Raw genomic sequence first — 12,637 nt, forward strand, 5'->3', positions numbered from 1 at the left:
AAATCCTTTTACCACAAGTCTTTGTTTTCTAATCTAGTTGCCTTACCAACTTTAAACCTAATTTTTAAACTTAAATACCAATTTTTTCAGTTGCCCAAAGGACCATGAACTGAGACAGAGGCACTAATAACTCTATAACTTGTATAAACTCAATCAAAAGCTCAGTATTTCCAAAATTCAGATTAAAGAGCTGCTGTGTGGAAAAAAACAAGATCTGTGGAATACCTTTTTTGTCAATAATGATGTGGTAGGAAATTTTTTTTAAAAGTGAAATCATTGAAATAGTAAGACTTGAGAATGGTGATAAAGAAAGCAGCTGACAGTTCAGTATCAAATATAAATTTTGATGGGTTTTTTTGCCATATCCATGGTACCTCTGGGAAGCATTGATTTGCAGCTGGTAAAAGCCAGTGCTGCATTCTGATGTGGTTCCAAAACACTGCAGAAAAACAAAATCAAATCACCATGGTTTCATCTGTTCTATTTCCATACACACGTGGGTAAAACCAAATTATACAAATTATGAACTTTTCATATTTGCATCCCTTATGTCTTACGGTTTATTTGGATGGTTGGAAGGTTTATGCAGAGAAAGGCTGCATGGCTGTCTCAGTGAGTTTTAGTAACCTAAATATCTAACCAACTCTGTCCTTCCCACAGTTTGGAAAAAAGCTTATACCAAGGTCAAAAAACAAATCCAAGTCTTTCAGGGCAAAAAGCTCACTCTGAAACACTATACTCATTCTTCAGTCCATCTCACAGAAGATTTGAGAAGATTCAGCAACAACCTTAGCAGATTGACTTATTTAATTATTTTCATTTTATGATGGGTTTGGGTTTTTTGTAATATTTATTGTGGAAAAAGACTTGCAAGAACACCAGTTCTGTTTCCAGTTAGACCACAATCACTTGAAGCAGCTGGGACCTTTCTCCCAAGACACATATCAAAATCCAAACACTAAGGCCATGGTAACAGAGCTGTATGAAATGTGTGATGACCTTATCTCAGACTTAAAATTGAAGCTCGAATTGTCTAAGTGCATAGCCCCCACTAGGCAGTTGGGAGAGCAGCAAGAAAACCACACTTCTCCTTTGTGCTTCCCCAGTTAAGACTTTAAACCCTCTGTAACTCTTTCCAGCCAACTGTGTCTGTTTAGAGCAGATTCTGCAGTTACTTCCTCTCACTACTACAGTTCTTGTCAACTTGTGTTATCCATGGCTCAGGAGACAGATAAATAGGATACAGAGCCTTTCACCTCTAGGTCATCAGTTCAAATGTTACCCATGCTGGTAAGGACCAAAAGTTGCTATCAACAGATGGCTTTTTGGACTTCTCCATAAACCTCTATTCCATCTGCACAAACCAGTATGTATTCTGGACCCAAAACCCTGCATTATCTCAAAAGAGATCTACCAGGAAAAAAAGGAAATGAAATTCCAATCTTTCTCTGTAACAACTATCCCCCAAACATATAGAGTATCCATATTTTTGTTTTCCCTTCCTTTAAACATTAGAATTGAGAGTTTTATTCATGGTGCAAGACTGTAAGACAATGGAATAACAAAAATACGTTCTAAAAGGCCACTAGCAGGGAACGTCAAGGTGTCTTTTTATTAAAAAAGAGCAGTGAAAGCTTTGCTGCATTAACAAACCTCAATGAAGGTTTATGAGAAATTATCTTTGCCTAAATCAAACATTCCTCATTGCTTTGTTATGTCTGGGATTGTGACTGCTACTCTCTCTGACTCTTCCAGGAAAAGGCTTCACAGTAAAACTTAGGAAGATCAATTTTGAAATCCCTTGTATGTGTACACATCAGCTGTCAAGTCTTTGCACTGACACTATGGATGTGTCATACATCTTTGCTGTTGCTCAATCTTTTAGTAGTGATAAAGGCCAGAATAAATGCACTCTGCTGAGCCACAAGGAAATTACCACTTGAATTACCTGCAAGTTCCATAGGATAGCCACCTGTAGGCTGTATTATAGGGAATTGTAAGTCACAGGCAAAATAGTAACTGTAGCGTAGCTAATGAAAGAGTTATCTGAGCTGAAGCAGTAGCCTGCAGCAGAGTCTAAGCCTTCTGCACTCCATGTGATTTCAAGGCATGGTACATCAAAGCATCTCCCCTTTCCTTTAGATCTTTTTATGGTATGACAATAACATGTCCAAACCCCTCAATTCAGGAGTCCTTTGACTTTCAAGACTTCCTGTCTGGCAACAACTTCCACAGGAAAATTATCAGATATAAGTTTAAGATTTGAAGAGTGCTGATGGTTTCTCAGAAAGCGCATCAACCATCAGTGGACTCTACAAAACCACTAGCAAATATGGAGTCAAAATGCTAAAAACCATCAGCAATTTTATCTCGCCTAAATGCTCTTTACACGATGACATTAGGAACTATAACTTCCCCTGCAATTCAAAAACTAGAACACTGCTTGCCTTGCCTGACAGAGCAAAAGTATGGCAGAATACACACTTGAACCCAGTGTTTCCAGTATTTTCAGCACACTAAACATAGCATAGTCCACAAAAGACCTTGCAGAGAGAAGTGGTGTGATTCAGACAGCACACTCTTCAGTCTGATCTCTGACTGAAGTAGCAAGGGGACTATTTACATCTTTATGCAGAGCCGCTCCAAGAACGCTGCAATAACATGCTACTACCACTACTACATGCCAGCTGCTCTAAGCAGATGCCCAACTAGTGCCCTGTTCAAAGCTAATATTGCATAGTAGCCAAGCTGATGAGATCTACCACACTGCTTCACATACAGCATGTCTTAATTGTAATAAGAAACACCCCAGTACCATAGCTGTAAGGTCATTCTTAAAGCTTTTGTATTTCTGCAAAGACCTCCCAGAGAGCAAACATACCTAGGTATCGTGTAGCACGTATATCACTGTCAAAGATGCATCAGATTTGCTGCAATGTTCATAGAGCTGATGTGTACAGTTAATCTGAAGCATTTTGGACATGTCTGCACACAGGCTTCAGAGCTGATTGTTCATACACAGTGGCTGCTGTTGAGGTTTTTCAGATGTCCAACAGTATGGTAGGAGGTGCTGGCTACTCAGAAACTGAAATCCAGACAAAATCTGGATTACATAGCAGCCCTGCAGACAACTGACCATGCACAGCTAGTTCCAAATGGAACCAGTCCTGTCCAGACAGACTTGTCAGCAGGAGCTCCCTGCGGTGGTGCCAAGTGCACAAAGAGGCACCGTCAGCAGCCAGGAATCCCGAAAGGGCAGGCACAGAGCACCAGTGACTGAGCAAACCAGGCAGGGATCACGGTGGCAGTGATGATATGGAAATCATGAAGAAGAAAATAGCTGCAGTGGTATTGCTGGGGTGGGTGTGCGAGGTGCAGGCAGCAGCCCCAGTGGGGCAGGATGCAGCTAAAGCTTGGGGCAGGGGCAGCCAAGCTGCCATGGAGGGAGGTAGAACTGGGGATACTGGGACTACAGCAGCAGTGAGTGGCTCCCTGAGAGGATGAAAAGTGGAGACACAATAGGAAGGACCAGCTAGTCATGTACTAGCTATAAACTGTTATTCTAGAAATTAATTTTTAATTATATTTTTTATTCTTTTTAACAAGTCAACTTGTCACAGAGGGAAAAACCCCAAACCACAATACATTATCTGCACTTCGTTCTCATATTCACATTTACACAAAAGTATAGAGAAACCAGATAGGTCTAAAGAAAGGTATAAGGAGTAAAATGTCCTTTTTTCTTGCATTATGAGTTTGATTTAAATATATGATGATATATTAATCAGCTATTAATGTACTCTGAAAGATCTTTAGTCCCTAAGGATCTTACTTTTCTTGCTTCTTAAACTGCTTTAAGTAATAAAGAAGAGCAAATTTTATTTCATATTTTATAATCATAACGTCATTACATGTCATGCCCATTTAAGTAAGCATTATTTTTCATGGCAATCACTAAGGTCCTAGAAGCTCTTTAATACAACATTTTCAAATATTCTTGAAATACAGGCCAGTAGGAAACAAAGACTACACATATGCCAAGCTACAGACTTAGAACACTTACTTGTCTATGTAAGTGCTATTCTATCGACTTACTTACAAATGTTACATTTTTTCTCATAGAAATAAGTTTACTCACCTTTTTACACTCATCTGTTCTTTTAGTTTGCTGTACATTTCCAGCGCTGCATAAAAACAAGCAGATTAATTTGTTAGTCTTATTATGGCTTTAGTTAATAAAAAAGGAAAATATGTACTGTAAAGGACAAAATTAGAAACAGAAAAGGATGTGCTATATTTACCTTATTTAATTACTACTATAGCATAAATGTGATAAACCTAGCAAAAAAAGATTCTAGAATGCAGCTAAAAAAGAAAAAAATAACTGAACTCTTAACAGCTTTTAAATTAAAAATAATTAATATTAACAAAACAGTCAGCACTATACATATCAAGCATATTCATTCACTTACTACATGCCACAACCTTATCTGCATTACCAGTCCATGGTCTGTCTCCATAAAAAGGCAACAGTACCACCTACTGTACTTAGAACATGTCAACAAGAAGACTTCACAAAGAAAAATTCTCAAATCTACTTTACACCAATATGACAAACAGGATAAAACCCTTAGGGAGCTTATGTGCAATCCTACAATATTACCTTCCTGAAACAACATTTAGAGTCCTTACGTTTTATTTTAAAACACCTGTAGTGACACAGAGCTAAAAGTACAACGTTGAAAGAGTATCATTAGTATTTTCCCCAGTATTCAAACACTAAAACCCACCCTCTCAAGCAAAAAAATGAATTGTTTAACATATCAAAAATATTAGTTCATTCAAAGCTGTATGTGGCCACATTGTTTGGATCATTTAAATGTCTCACTGTCTTCTGACAGTGTCGCAATTGCTCTATGTCAAATATTACAAAAGACATGGAACCTACGTTTTGACATTTTTTTAAAACCTATTAATTTTTTCGTTAAACTGGATGTTACAAGACCACAACTTAGAAAAAATAAAAGTCTTTTCCTTTTGGCTATTGTGACTTACTTTATTTAATTTGCCATCTTATTTAGCTATAGGTCACTCACCTGGAAGACACAACTGTAGTTTTTCCACAACTGTTGTAATATTCCGCTGTTGAACTCTACATCGGATGATTTCCTCTGTTTGAGCTATCACCTTAAAGGTTTATTTTTTTAAAAAAGGAAAGAAAATCACACTTAAATTATGCAAATAAATTTATTTTGCTACAAAAATTCATAATGCTCATATAGGAAGCACCATTCTCTCACCTCTTTCCCAGCATCCTGAAGCCTTCGGTTGGTATCAGTAACTTGGACCTTAAAAATAATTTCACCTTTGTTAGACAAATATGCATATATTGCCCTGATGTGACTGCTCACCCTTGTAATCAGATCATGCTTCCTGAGAAACTTAGAACAAAGAAATGCAAATTCAAATTAACTCTACAGCTTGAACTTGAACTTTTGATCGCAAAGGGCTTTTGTTAACTTCAATTACTTATGACAGTTCTTTCTAACAGATTCTGTGGCAAACTTCTCAAATCTACTTGGGATTTTTGAACTTTCCTTGTTTCTGTAGGTCTGTCAAACAATTCAAATCATTGACCCAATTGACCACTGGTCCCTTTTTGATAACCTCAATGAGCTCTATGGGCCATTCATTGTCTGTAAGAAATGGTGATTGCATTTTATGGTAATTAAACATTCATACTTTGCTGAATGCAAACACTGGGTGGTTGATTAACATCAAACGTGGAAATCTCCAAACCACAGCAACATTTTAATGCTGCAGGTGCAGGCAAAGCTCAACCTCAGATTTTCCCACATAGTAAGTGACTCATTAGGTCATCATAATAAGGAAGCACATTCTAGTTTATTAAAAATCTCATTAATTTCTGAACAAAGATGCTCAATGACCTCATTGATGCTGTATTTGGTCTCTTGTTATCTGAATATCCTTTATATAATGGTCCTCTAATCATAACCTCTGATGAACTATGCTCATTCTGTCTGGTGTGCATATTTTGCTCTCAAAAGTGTAAGGAGAGCTAAAAGGGACGGATCTCATAATTCACTATTCTGCATTCTGATCTGTGAGTAAATCTTGGTTCTCATATCTCATGAAAACTACTAACATCACCTACTCTTCTGCTCATTACAAAGTAAAGAACATTTTTTTTTTCATGTATAATTGTGGCATTTTTAGTTTTCTAATAAGGACTTTAAATTCTTCTAAGGTCTGACATATAAATGCATGATTAGGAAAAGACCTATTTCAGAAATACTGTGTTTATCATTTGTTGTCCTTTACCTTCTGAGAAAGTCTTTAAAAAAGGCAAAATAATTTGGTAGCATTTTCTGAAAACATACATTAAAAAAAATCAGAATGAGATCTAATCAAATATTCAGCTTTGTAAATGTAAATTACTGTATCAGGTAACACAGCTTTAATCATAAATCCAATTCACTTCTAAAAATTGCTGCAAACATCAGAATGCATGTGATAAATACTAAATTAATCTTCAGTAGAAGAGTCCAGTTCCTTCTTTTAGATTCAAAGATGATATATGAAACTCTGAAAAACTTGTTCCTTACCTTTAGTTTTTCTGCATCAGCCCTAACTTTAAGAAGTTCTGTAATAGCATCCACAAAGCCCTGATGGTGAAAATTGCACATTTTTTCTATCTCCCTGTCATGGTTACGTATGCAGGCATCAAGTTTTTCCATAAACTTCTGATGTGCATTTGGTTGGTCATCATATACAGACCTATTAAATACAAATAAGAAAATCAGAGTTTACTTTTATCCCCAGTTGAAAATAGTATGTATGCAACGATCTTTATTGAAACCTATCTCTCTTAAAAAGAAAATAAAAGTGAGCAAACTTGATGTCAGTGGTATCCTTTGGTGGACCCACTCCACCAAAATCAGCATTAAAAAAAAGATGGCACAAAACCGAGAACTGATGGCACAAAACCCAGCCCTTATGGCATTAATCCAGGTGCTTAACCAGTTACATCATGGTTGACCTGAGCCTCACTGGTCTGTTATTTATGCCCTAATGCTCAAATATGGGTACAAAAGAATCAGTTTCTCCAACCACCTCAAATAGCATGGATCGCTTTTCCATCAAATTCCACTCCTTGCTAAATATAAAGAAGTGCAAACATACAAATTTGCTTTCCCGGTATTCCTACCAGCAGAGTTATCCAACTAAATCAGAGTCAGATGACTCCAGCCGGAATGACCGGAGCATTGTGCGGCAGCAGCCGGACCCCTGGCAATCCCCAAAGCTCCGTCCCCACCTGCCCACGCCCACTGGCTCCCAGGGCAAAACCGTGGCATGCACACACCTAAGGCTGCTTCCTCCATGGGATCTAACTGTCAGGAAGGACTAGAATCAGGTCTTTTGGCTTATTTTACTAATTCTTTAATAGCTCACTTTGAAACCTCCAGGAGGAAACATGACTTGGGAGAAATTACTGACGCCGTTTGCTAAGCAGCATCAGAAACAGAAATCTGCATGCAAAAAGGCTCCAGCATAAGAATGAGTGAAAGAGGCAGAGGGCAATTTAAAGCTTTAGACTTTGTCAGAGGAACCAGGAGGTTTTACATAGAACAGTACCAAAACCAAAGGTATGGAGTCCCCCAACAAAGACAAGGCACAGACAGTTCAAAAAGTTGATTAATAATTTCATACATCAACAACAGCAAAGACAGGCAGTTTTAAAGTAGCTTCTCACACAGAATGAGAGCAGCAATACAAGGATGATTTAGTCATACACATACAAACATGTTTGCACTGCAAACTACGAGTGTTAGAAAATAGAAGTGATCAAAAATCTTTAAATTGCTTTTTTAGCCTCTAATTTCCTTTCATAATTACAAAGTTTTCTCTGGACATTTATAAGGAGAAGCTGGTTTGTAAAAAAATAAAAATTTTAAAAAGTTAAGATGAGGAAAAGAAAAGGCTGAAGTTCCAAGGGTTTCAGTGTTGCTTGCAGAAGTACAGTCTTAAGTTCAAGAACCAGGTAACCATGAGTCAAAGCCTCTAAAACTCTTGAGTAGACAGAAAGTACTTCCCTCCCAATCTTCTTGGAGAAGTGTGATTTCCTGTATTCTTCAAGATTCCCTTTTCTAACCAGACCCCTGGGCTTTGATGAGATCTGGGCTCATCATCAGCACAACAAACCTATAGCTGAGTGTCTGACAGGAACATGACCTTTCAGTGAAGAAAAGGATGCAGAAGAGATTGAAAAGACTTGTAACAAGATTCCTTATGCTTTTTGAGTTTCTTTTAACCTCGTACAATATATTCAGAGAAGCAACTGAACTTAAGAGACATAAGAAAGGCAATATGCTCTCCTACATTCTGAAGGAAGAAAGCCAATTCCTTACGTTCTGCTTGTTATAGGTATTTTCTCAGGGCAAAACTATTCAACAAAATATTCCAAGAACAACCCCTTTTGTTGTTGGGGACAGAAAAATAAGGCTATGGTACTGAAAGCAGGTTCTTTCCTCCAAAGTGCACTAGGGGAAAAATAAGGTTGTTTACCCATAAAGTGGTTCACCCCTCACCATTTCCACTGCCACAGTTTGAAATGACAGCTGGAAGAAGCAAAAGTGTGCCCGTAAGTCTCTCCTCTTGAGGTTCCTGTCAGACTGCCTGAAAGGGCTCCCTCAAGGCTGCCCAGGATGACTGAGCTTTAAAGGGCTGTGGTGAATGGTCACAAGTGACCTGCATCTGCCAGGGGGAAATACCCACACCCAGAACCCAGTGCTGGCTGGCGGGAGAAGCAGCATCCTGGCCTGGGAGGAAGGAAAGGCACAAGACACAGTGGGCACTGAGTGAGGCCTCATTAGGCAACCTAATGTTCTGTGTGAGAAGACACAGGGGCAAGCATGTGGAGCCTAGCACTGCCACCTGTAAAGAAATGGGGAAAAGATGAGAAAAAGGTTCAATGACTGATGTTGCAGCACTCCAAAATACAAAGGTTGGTTACATGAATATTGCGCCATTAAGAAAAGGGTCAGAGAGGCTGGAAACTAGAGGGTGGACACAGAGGGACATCCAACTGTCTTCAGAGTCCTTGGAGAAGAAAAAAAAGATTAGGAGGACCAGATGTATCAAAGTGCCTTCACAGATAACTGGAAAGCATGAGCCTCCTCTAAACGCGCTGGACTCACCACCTATACTGCACTGCATGCTAAAGCAAAAAGACAGGAAAAAAACCAAAAACCAAACCAAAACAACAACAAAACCCCAAAAACAAACCAACCAACCAACCAGCCCAAAAAAACCCAACCCAAACAAACAAACAAAAAAAACCCCCCCCAAAAAAACCCAACAAAACCAAACCAACAAAAACACCATACACAAAAACGAAAGTTCATTTTATTACTGCTTTCTTTAGCCTTTCTGTTTAAGGGTGGAAGAAGCCTTCAAGTTTAGGTCTCCTTCCAGTGTTCTCAAAGAGAAGTGAGAAAGGAGGCATTATCACAAAGACAGGAGACTTCTATCACCATGTGCTCAAACTGTAAATTGTGTAATGTAAGTATAAATGAAAACAGCAGTAAAACTCAGTAAAGAAAATATATCTAAAAGGAGAATGAGACTGCAAAAAGATGGTGCAAGAGGAACTGCATACTTGAGTTTGTAACACTAAACTTTCTTTGACGGTAGCAATGCACTGTCTTTTTGGACTTAGTTATTGCCTGATGATTTGAAGGTATCCAATAGCTGCCTTGATAACTTTTTATCCATTTCACATCCGTGCCAACGCTTTCACACATGCTGTTAAAATACTGAAAAAAGGGAATCCTTTGCAATCAGAAGACTGCTCCTTAAAATGATATCAAAAAATTCCAGAAAACACAGCCAGAAGTTCTGGAAGTACATACAACATAGCATAGGTAATACAGTTTTCACTGTTATAAAAATCAGCATTGATTAGGTTTTCCTCAATATTAAGGCTGCTTATGCCTAAATTTAATGATAAGAAAGTACTGGTTTTTAATCTCAGGGGTATTATCACAATATTTAATTGAAAATAATACAGGGAATAAATGTTCGAAACGGGGGGGGGAAGAAAGAAATACTGTGTACCTCCCAATGCCTTAATCACAAGATTACCCTACCTCCTTAAAATAATAGTTACTGTTTTGTGTCATACATTGTACCCTTTTCTGCAAAGATACTAATAAAATTGTGACCTATGATTTAAACCAGTATTTTGACAGAGCTCCCCAAGATGCATCAGTAGTATAAATTCCATGTTAATTACATATGTAGACAGCTCCATCTTGTGGGAACAACAAATCAACGCTCGCCAGCACACAAGTGAATAAAACCCTGAAAAAGAACTGCTTGCCTTTACAGAAATAAATCAGAGTATTTAGAAGAAATTCACACTTTGTATCACAACTTTCCCATCTAGGTGAGAAGAAGATGAATTAAACGGGTTTACTGACTCCCTTAGGACACTGTCCTCTGAAGACACTTTACACATGCTGTTTCAGGGGCTTCAGAACAAAGTCTGGCCTAAAGCACTGGCCTTTGTGAAAAAGTAAGTGTACACTGGAGAGCCAGGCCATCTCTGGCCATGGACAGAAATCAGGCTTTTCCTCAAATCTGCAAACACAACTGAGACAATACACATCTGATTTACCCATTACGGAACATCACACATCATAGTTTATTTCTGATACTGAAGCTTATTTTCCATACATATATTTATTTCAAAGATTATCTACACCTATCTAAATAAAGTAATTGCTACCTCTGAATAATTATCTGAAAGTGTACATTTCAACAGATAATGACACTGCAAGAGATGCGGATAACAATTCTCCACTTTTGAGAACTAAATTATCAGGCAGACAAGTGACCAATATTGCAGTACCTTGAAGAGACATGGAATCCTAAAAGCATCCTTGAGATAATTTTTTTAATTACAAGACAAAATTAACTGAATTTACAACACAGAGTGTTTTCTGTTGGAAAGCGAGTGAGGAAGTAGTAACCCTTCTAGCTCCATTTCTTCAGGAGATGACAATAACATGCAATTATGTCTACCCTAAAAATCTCTCTCTCACTGTAAATTGCTTCACATCCAGCAGGAGGAAGTGTCATAAAAAGGGGAAAATGTGCCTAGGATACCAAAAGAAGTTTTACATGTGTAATATAGTTCTTTCAGGTTCTGTTTACATTTATACACCTCTGAATGAAGAGCCCCAAGGATCTTCCTCAGCTTTATGGACCCCTGAAGTAGATGCTGACGGTCTGAAACATAGCACAAATTTGAACTGTGTCAAACTGAAAGACACGATCAGTTCTTATTACAACTGCTTTCAACCTCTGATCTGCACAGCTATAGGAACCTATAGACTACTAGTGCTTGATTCATACCATGAAACTTTGACAAAGTTTTTTCCTTGGTAGGAGTCTTCAAACTGGATCAAAACAGGAGAAAATCACTGTTGTTGGAGACTGAAGCTTATATTTGATTTTGGCTCCCAAAAAACCCCAAAACTGCACAACATTATCACCTTAATTTTCAATCTGGAATGAGAGAACATTAACTTGAATGTTCCTCCCTAATCGACAGGGCAAGCAGGGAACCCATGAAGAGCACAAGCAGAGCTGAACAACTTTCCTGGTAATGTGTAGCAGGTTCTTTGTCTATATTCCCAGAACTCTGTATATAAACTGAGACACATTTTTTTTTTACTCATCCCAACAATTGGATGAGTCATATTAAAGTCAGTCTAGGTAAAAAGAAGATAGTGTAGAAAGTAATTGAAAAAGGAAAAAAAAAATAAACTAGGAGTAGTCAGAGACTAACCTAAAGGAAAAAGATGTCTCAGTTCACTGGATACATTTTATTGCAATAGGGATATTTTTACCTTGATCTTTTTAACCAGGTAAGCTGAAGGGAGAAAGACAAGCATAAACAGATTTGAATTCAGGTCTCAAGAAAAAATGAAGTAGAATTTTCAGATATGCAACTATTTTCCAATTTAAAACAATAAAATAAGTTTACTTTATACCGTAAAAAAACTTCCCTAAAACTTTTACTTTCAAAACTAAACCACAATATGAAAAACGTGTATTTAATAGCTCTTATTGATGACTTTTTGTGTTTAAATGTAAAAATATATTGAAGCACCAGAGGGCACCATCCTATGCACAAAACCACCAACTGTTAAGTAAGCAAAAAGGCTCATCTCCAGAGAACTAAAATTCAGTCAAAAATTGTAAAACTTAACATGCCAAGAATTCCACACGACCCTTCAAAAATAATACTAAAAATCAATTATCCTGAAATCATCTGATCTATTCCATAATGGTAAGTCCGTACGTATACATTATCACTCCAAGCGAGCATCATAAATGTCTTCACAAATGGTTACAGTCTCACTTCAAAAATACATTTCTGCTATCATTTCATACAAATATTTCTGTGCATGCAATTAAGGATAGATGTCCTTAAATGCCTGAGTGTAGGCGGGATTGAAAGAGGATGAGCATTTCACTAAGGAGGAGGGAAATAAAAAGTTAGAAGCAAAAAAAAAAAAAAAAAAAAAAAAAAAAAAAAAAAAAAAAA

At 37.6% G+C, this 12,637-nt stretch overlaps 1 protein-coding gene across 6 annotated transcripts in view; it reads right to left on the reverse strand.

Annotated features, from left to right (window-relative positions):
* The window catches only part of EXOC6 (exocyst complex component 6), an 87,041-nt gene that overhangs the window by 59,343 nt on the left and 15,061 nt on the right, over window positions 1–12,637 (reverse strand). For all 6 annotated transcript variants that reach the window (XM_042019001.1, XM_042019000.1, XM_042019002.1 and 3 more), the window contains exons 2-5: window positions 6,627–6,798; window positions 5,301–5,348; window positions 5,097–5,187; window positions 4,139–4,184 (exon numbers count right to left, since the gene is read on the reverse strand). In XM_042019001.1, coding sequence (XP_041874935.1) covers window positions 4,139–4,184; window positions 5,097–5,187; window positions 5,301–5,348; window positions 6,627–6,798 — 357 coding nt within the window. The remainder of the gene's footprint in view (window positions 1–4,138; window positions 4,185–5,096; window positions 5,188–5,300; window positions 5,349–6,626; window positions 6,799–12,637) is intronic.

Source organism: Corvus kubaryi, unplaced genomic scaffold (assembly GCF_017639235.1).
Source record: "Corvus kubaryi isolate FWS band 111438036 unplaced genomic scaffold, C.kubaryi_AGA036_p1.0 138, whole genome shotgun sequence".
NCBI lineage: Eukaryota > Metazoa > Chordata > Aves > Passeriformes > Corvidae > Corvus > Corvus kubaryi.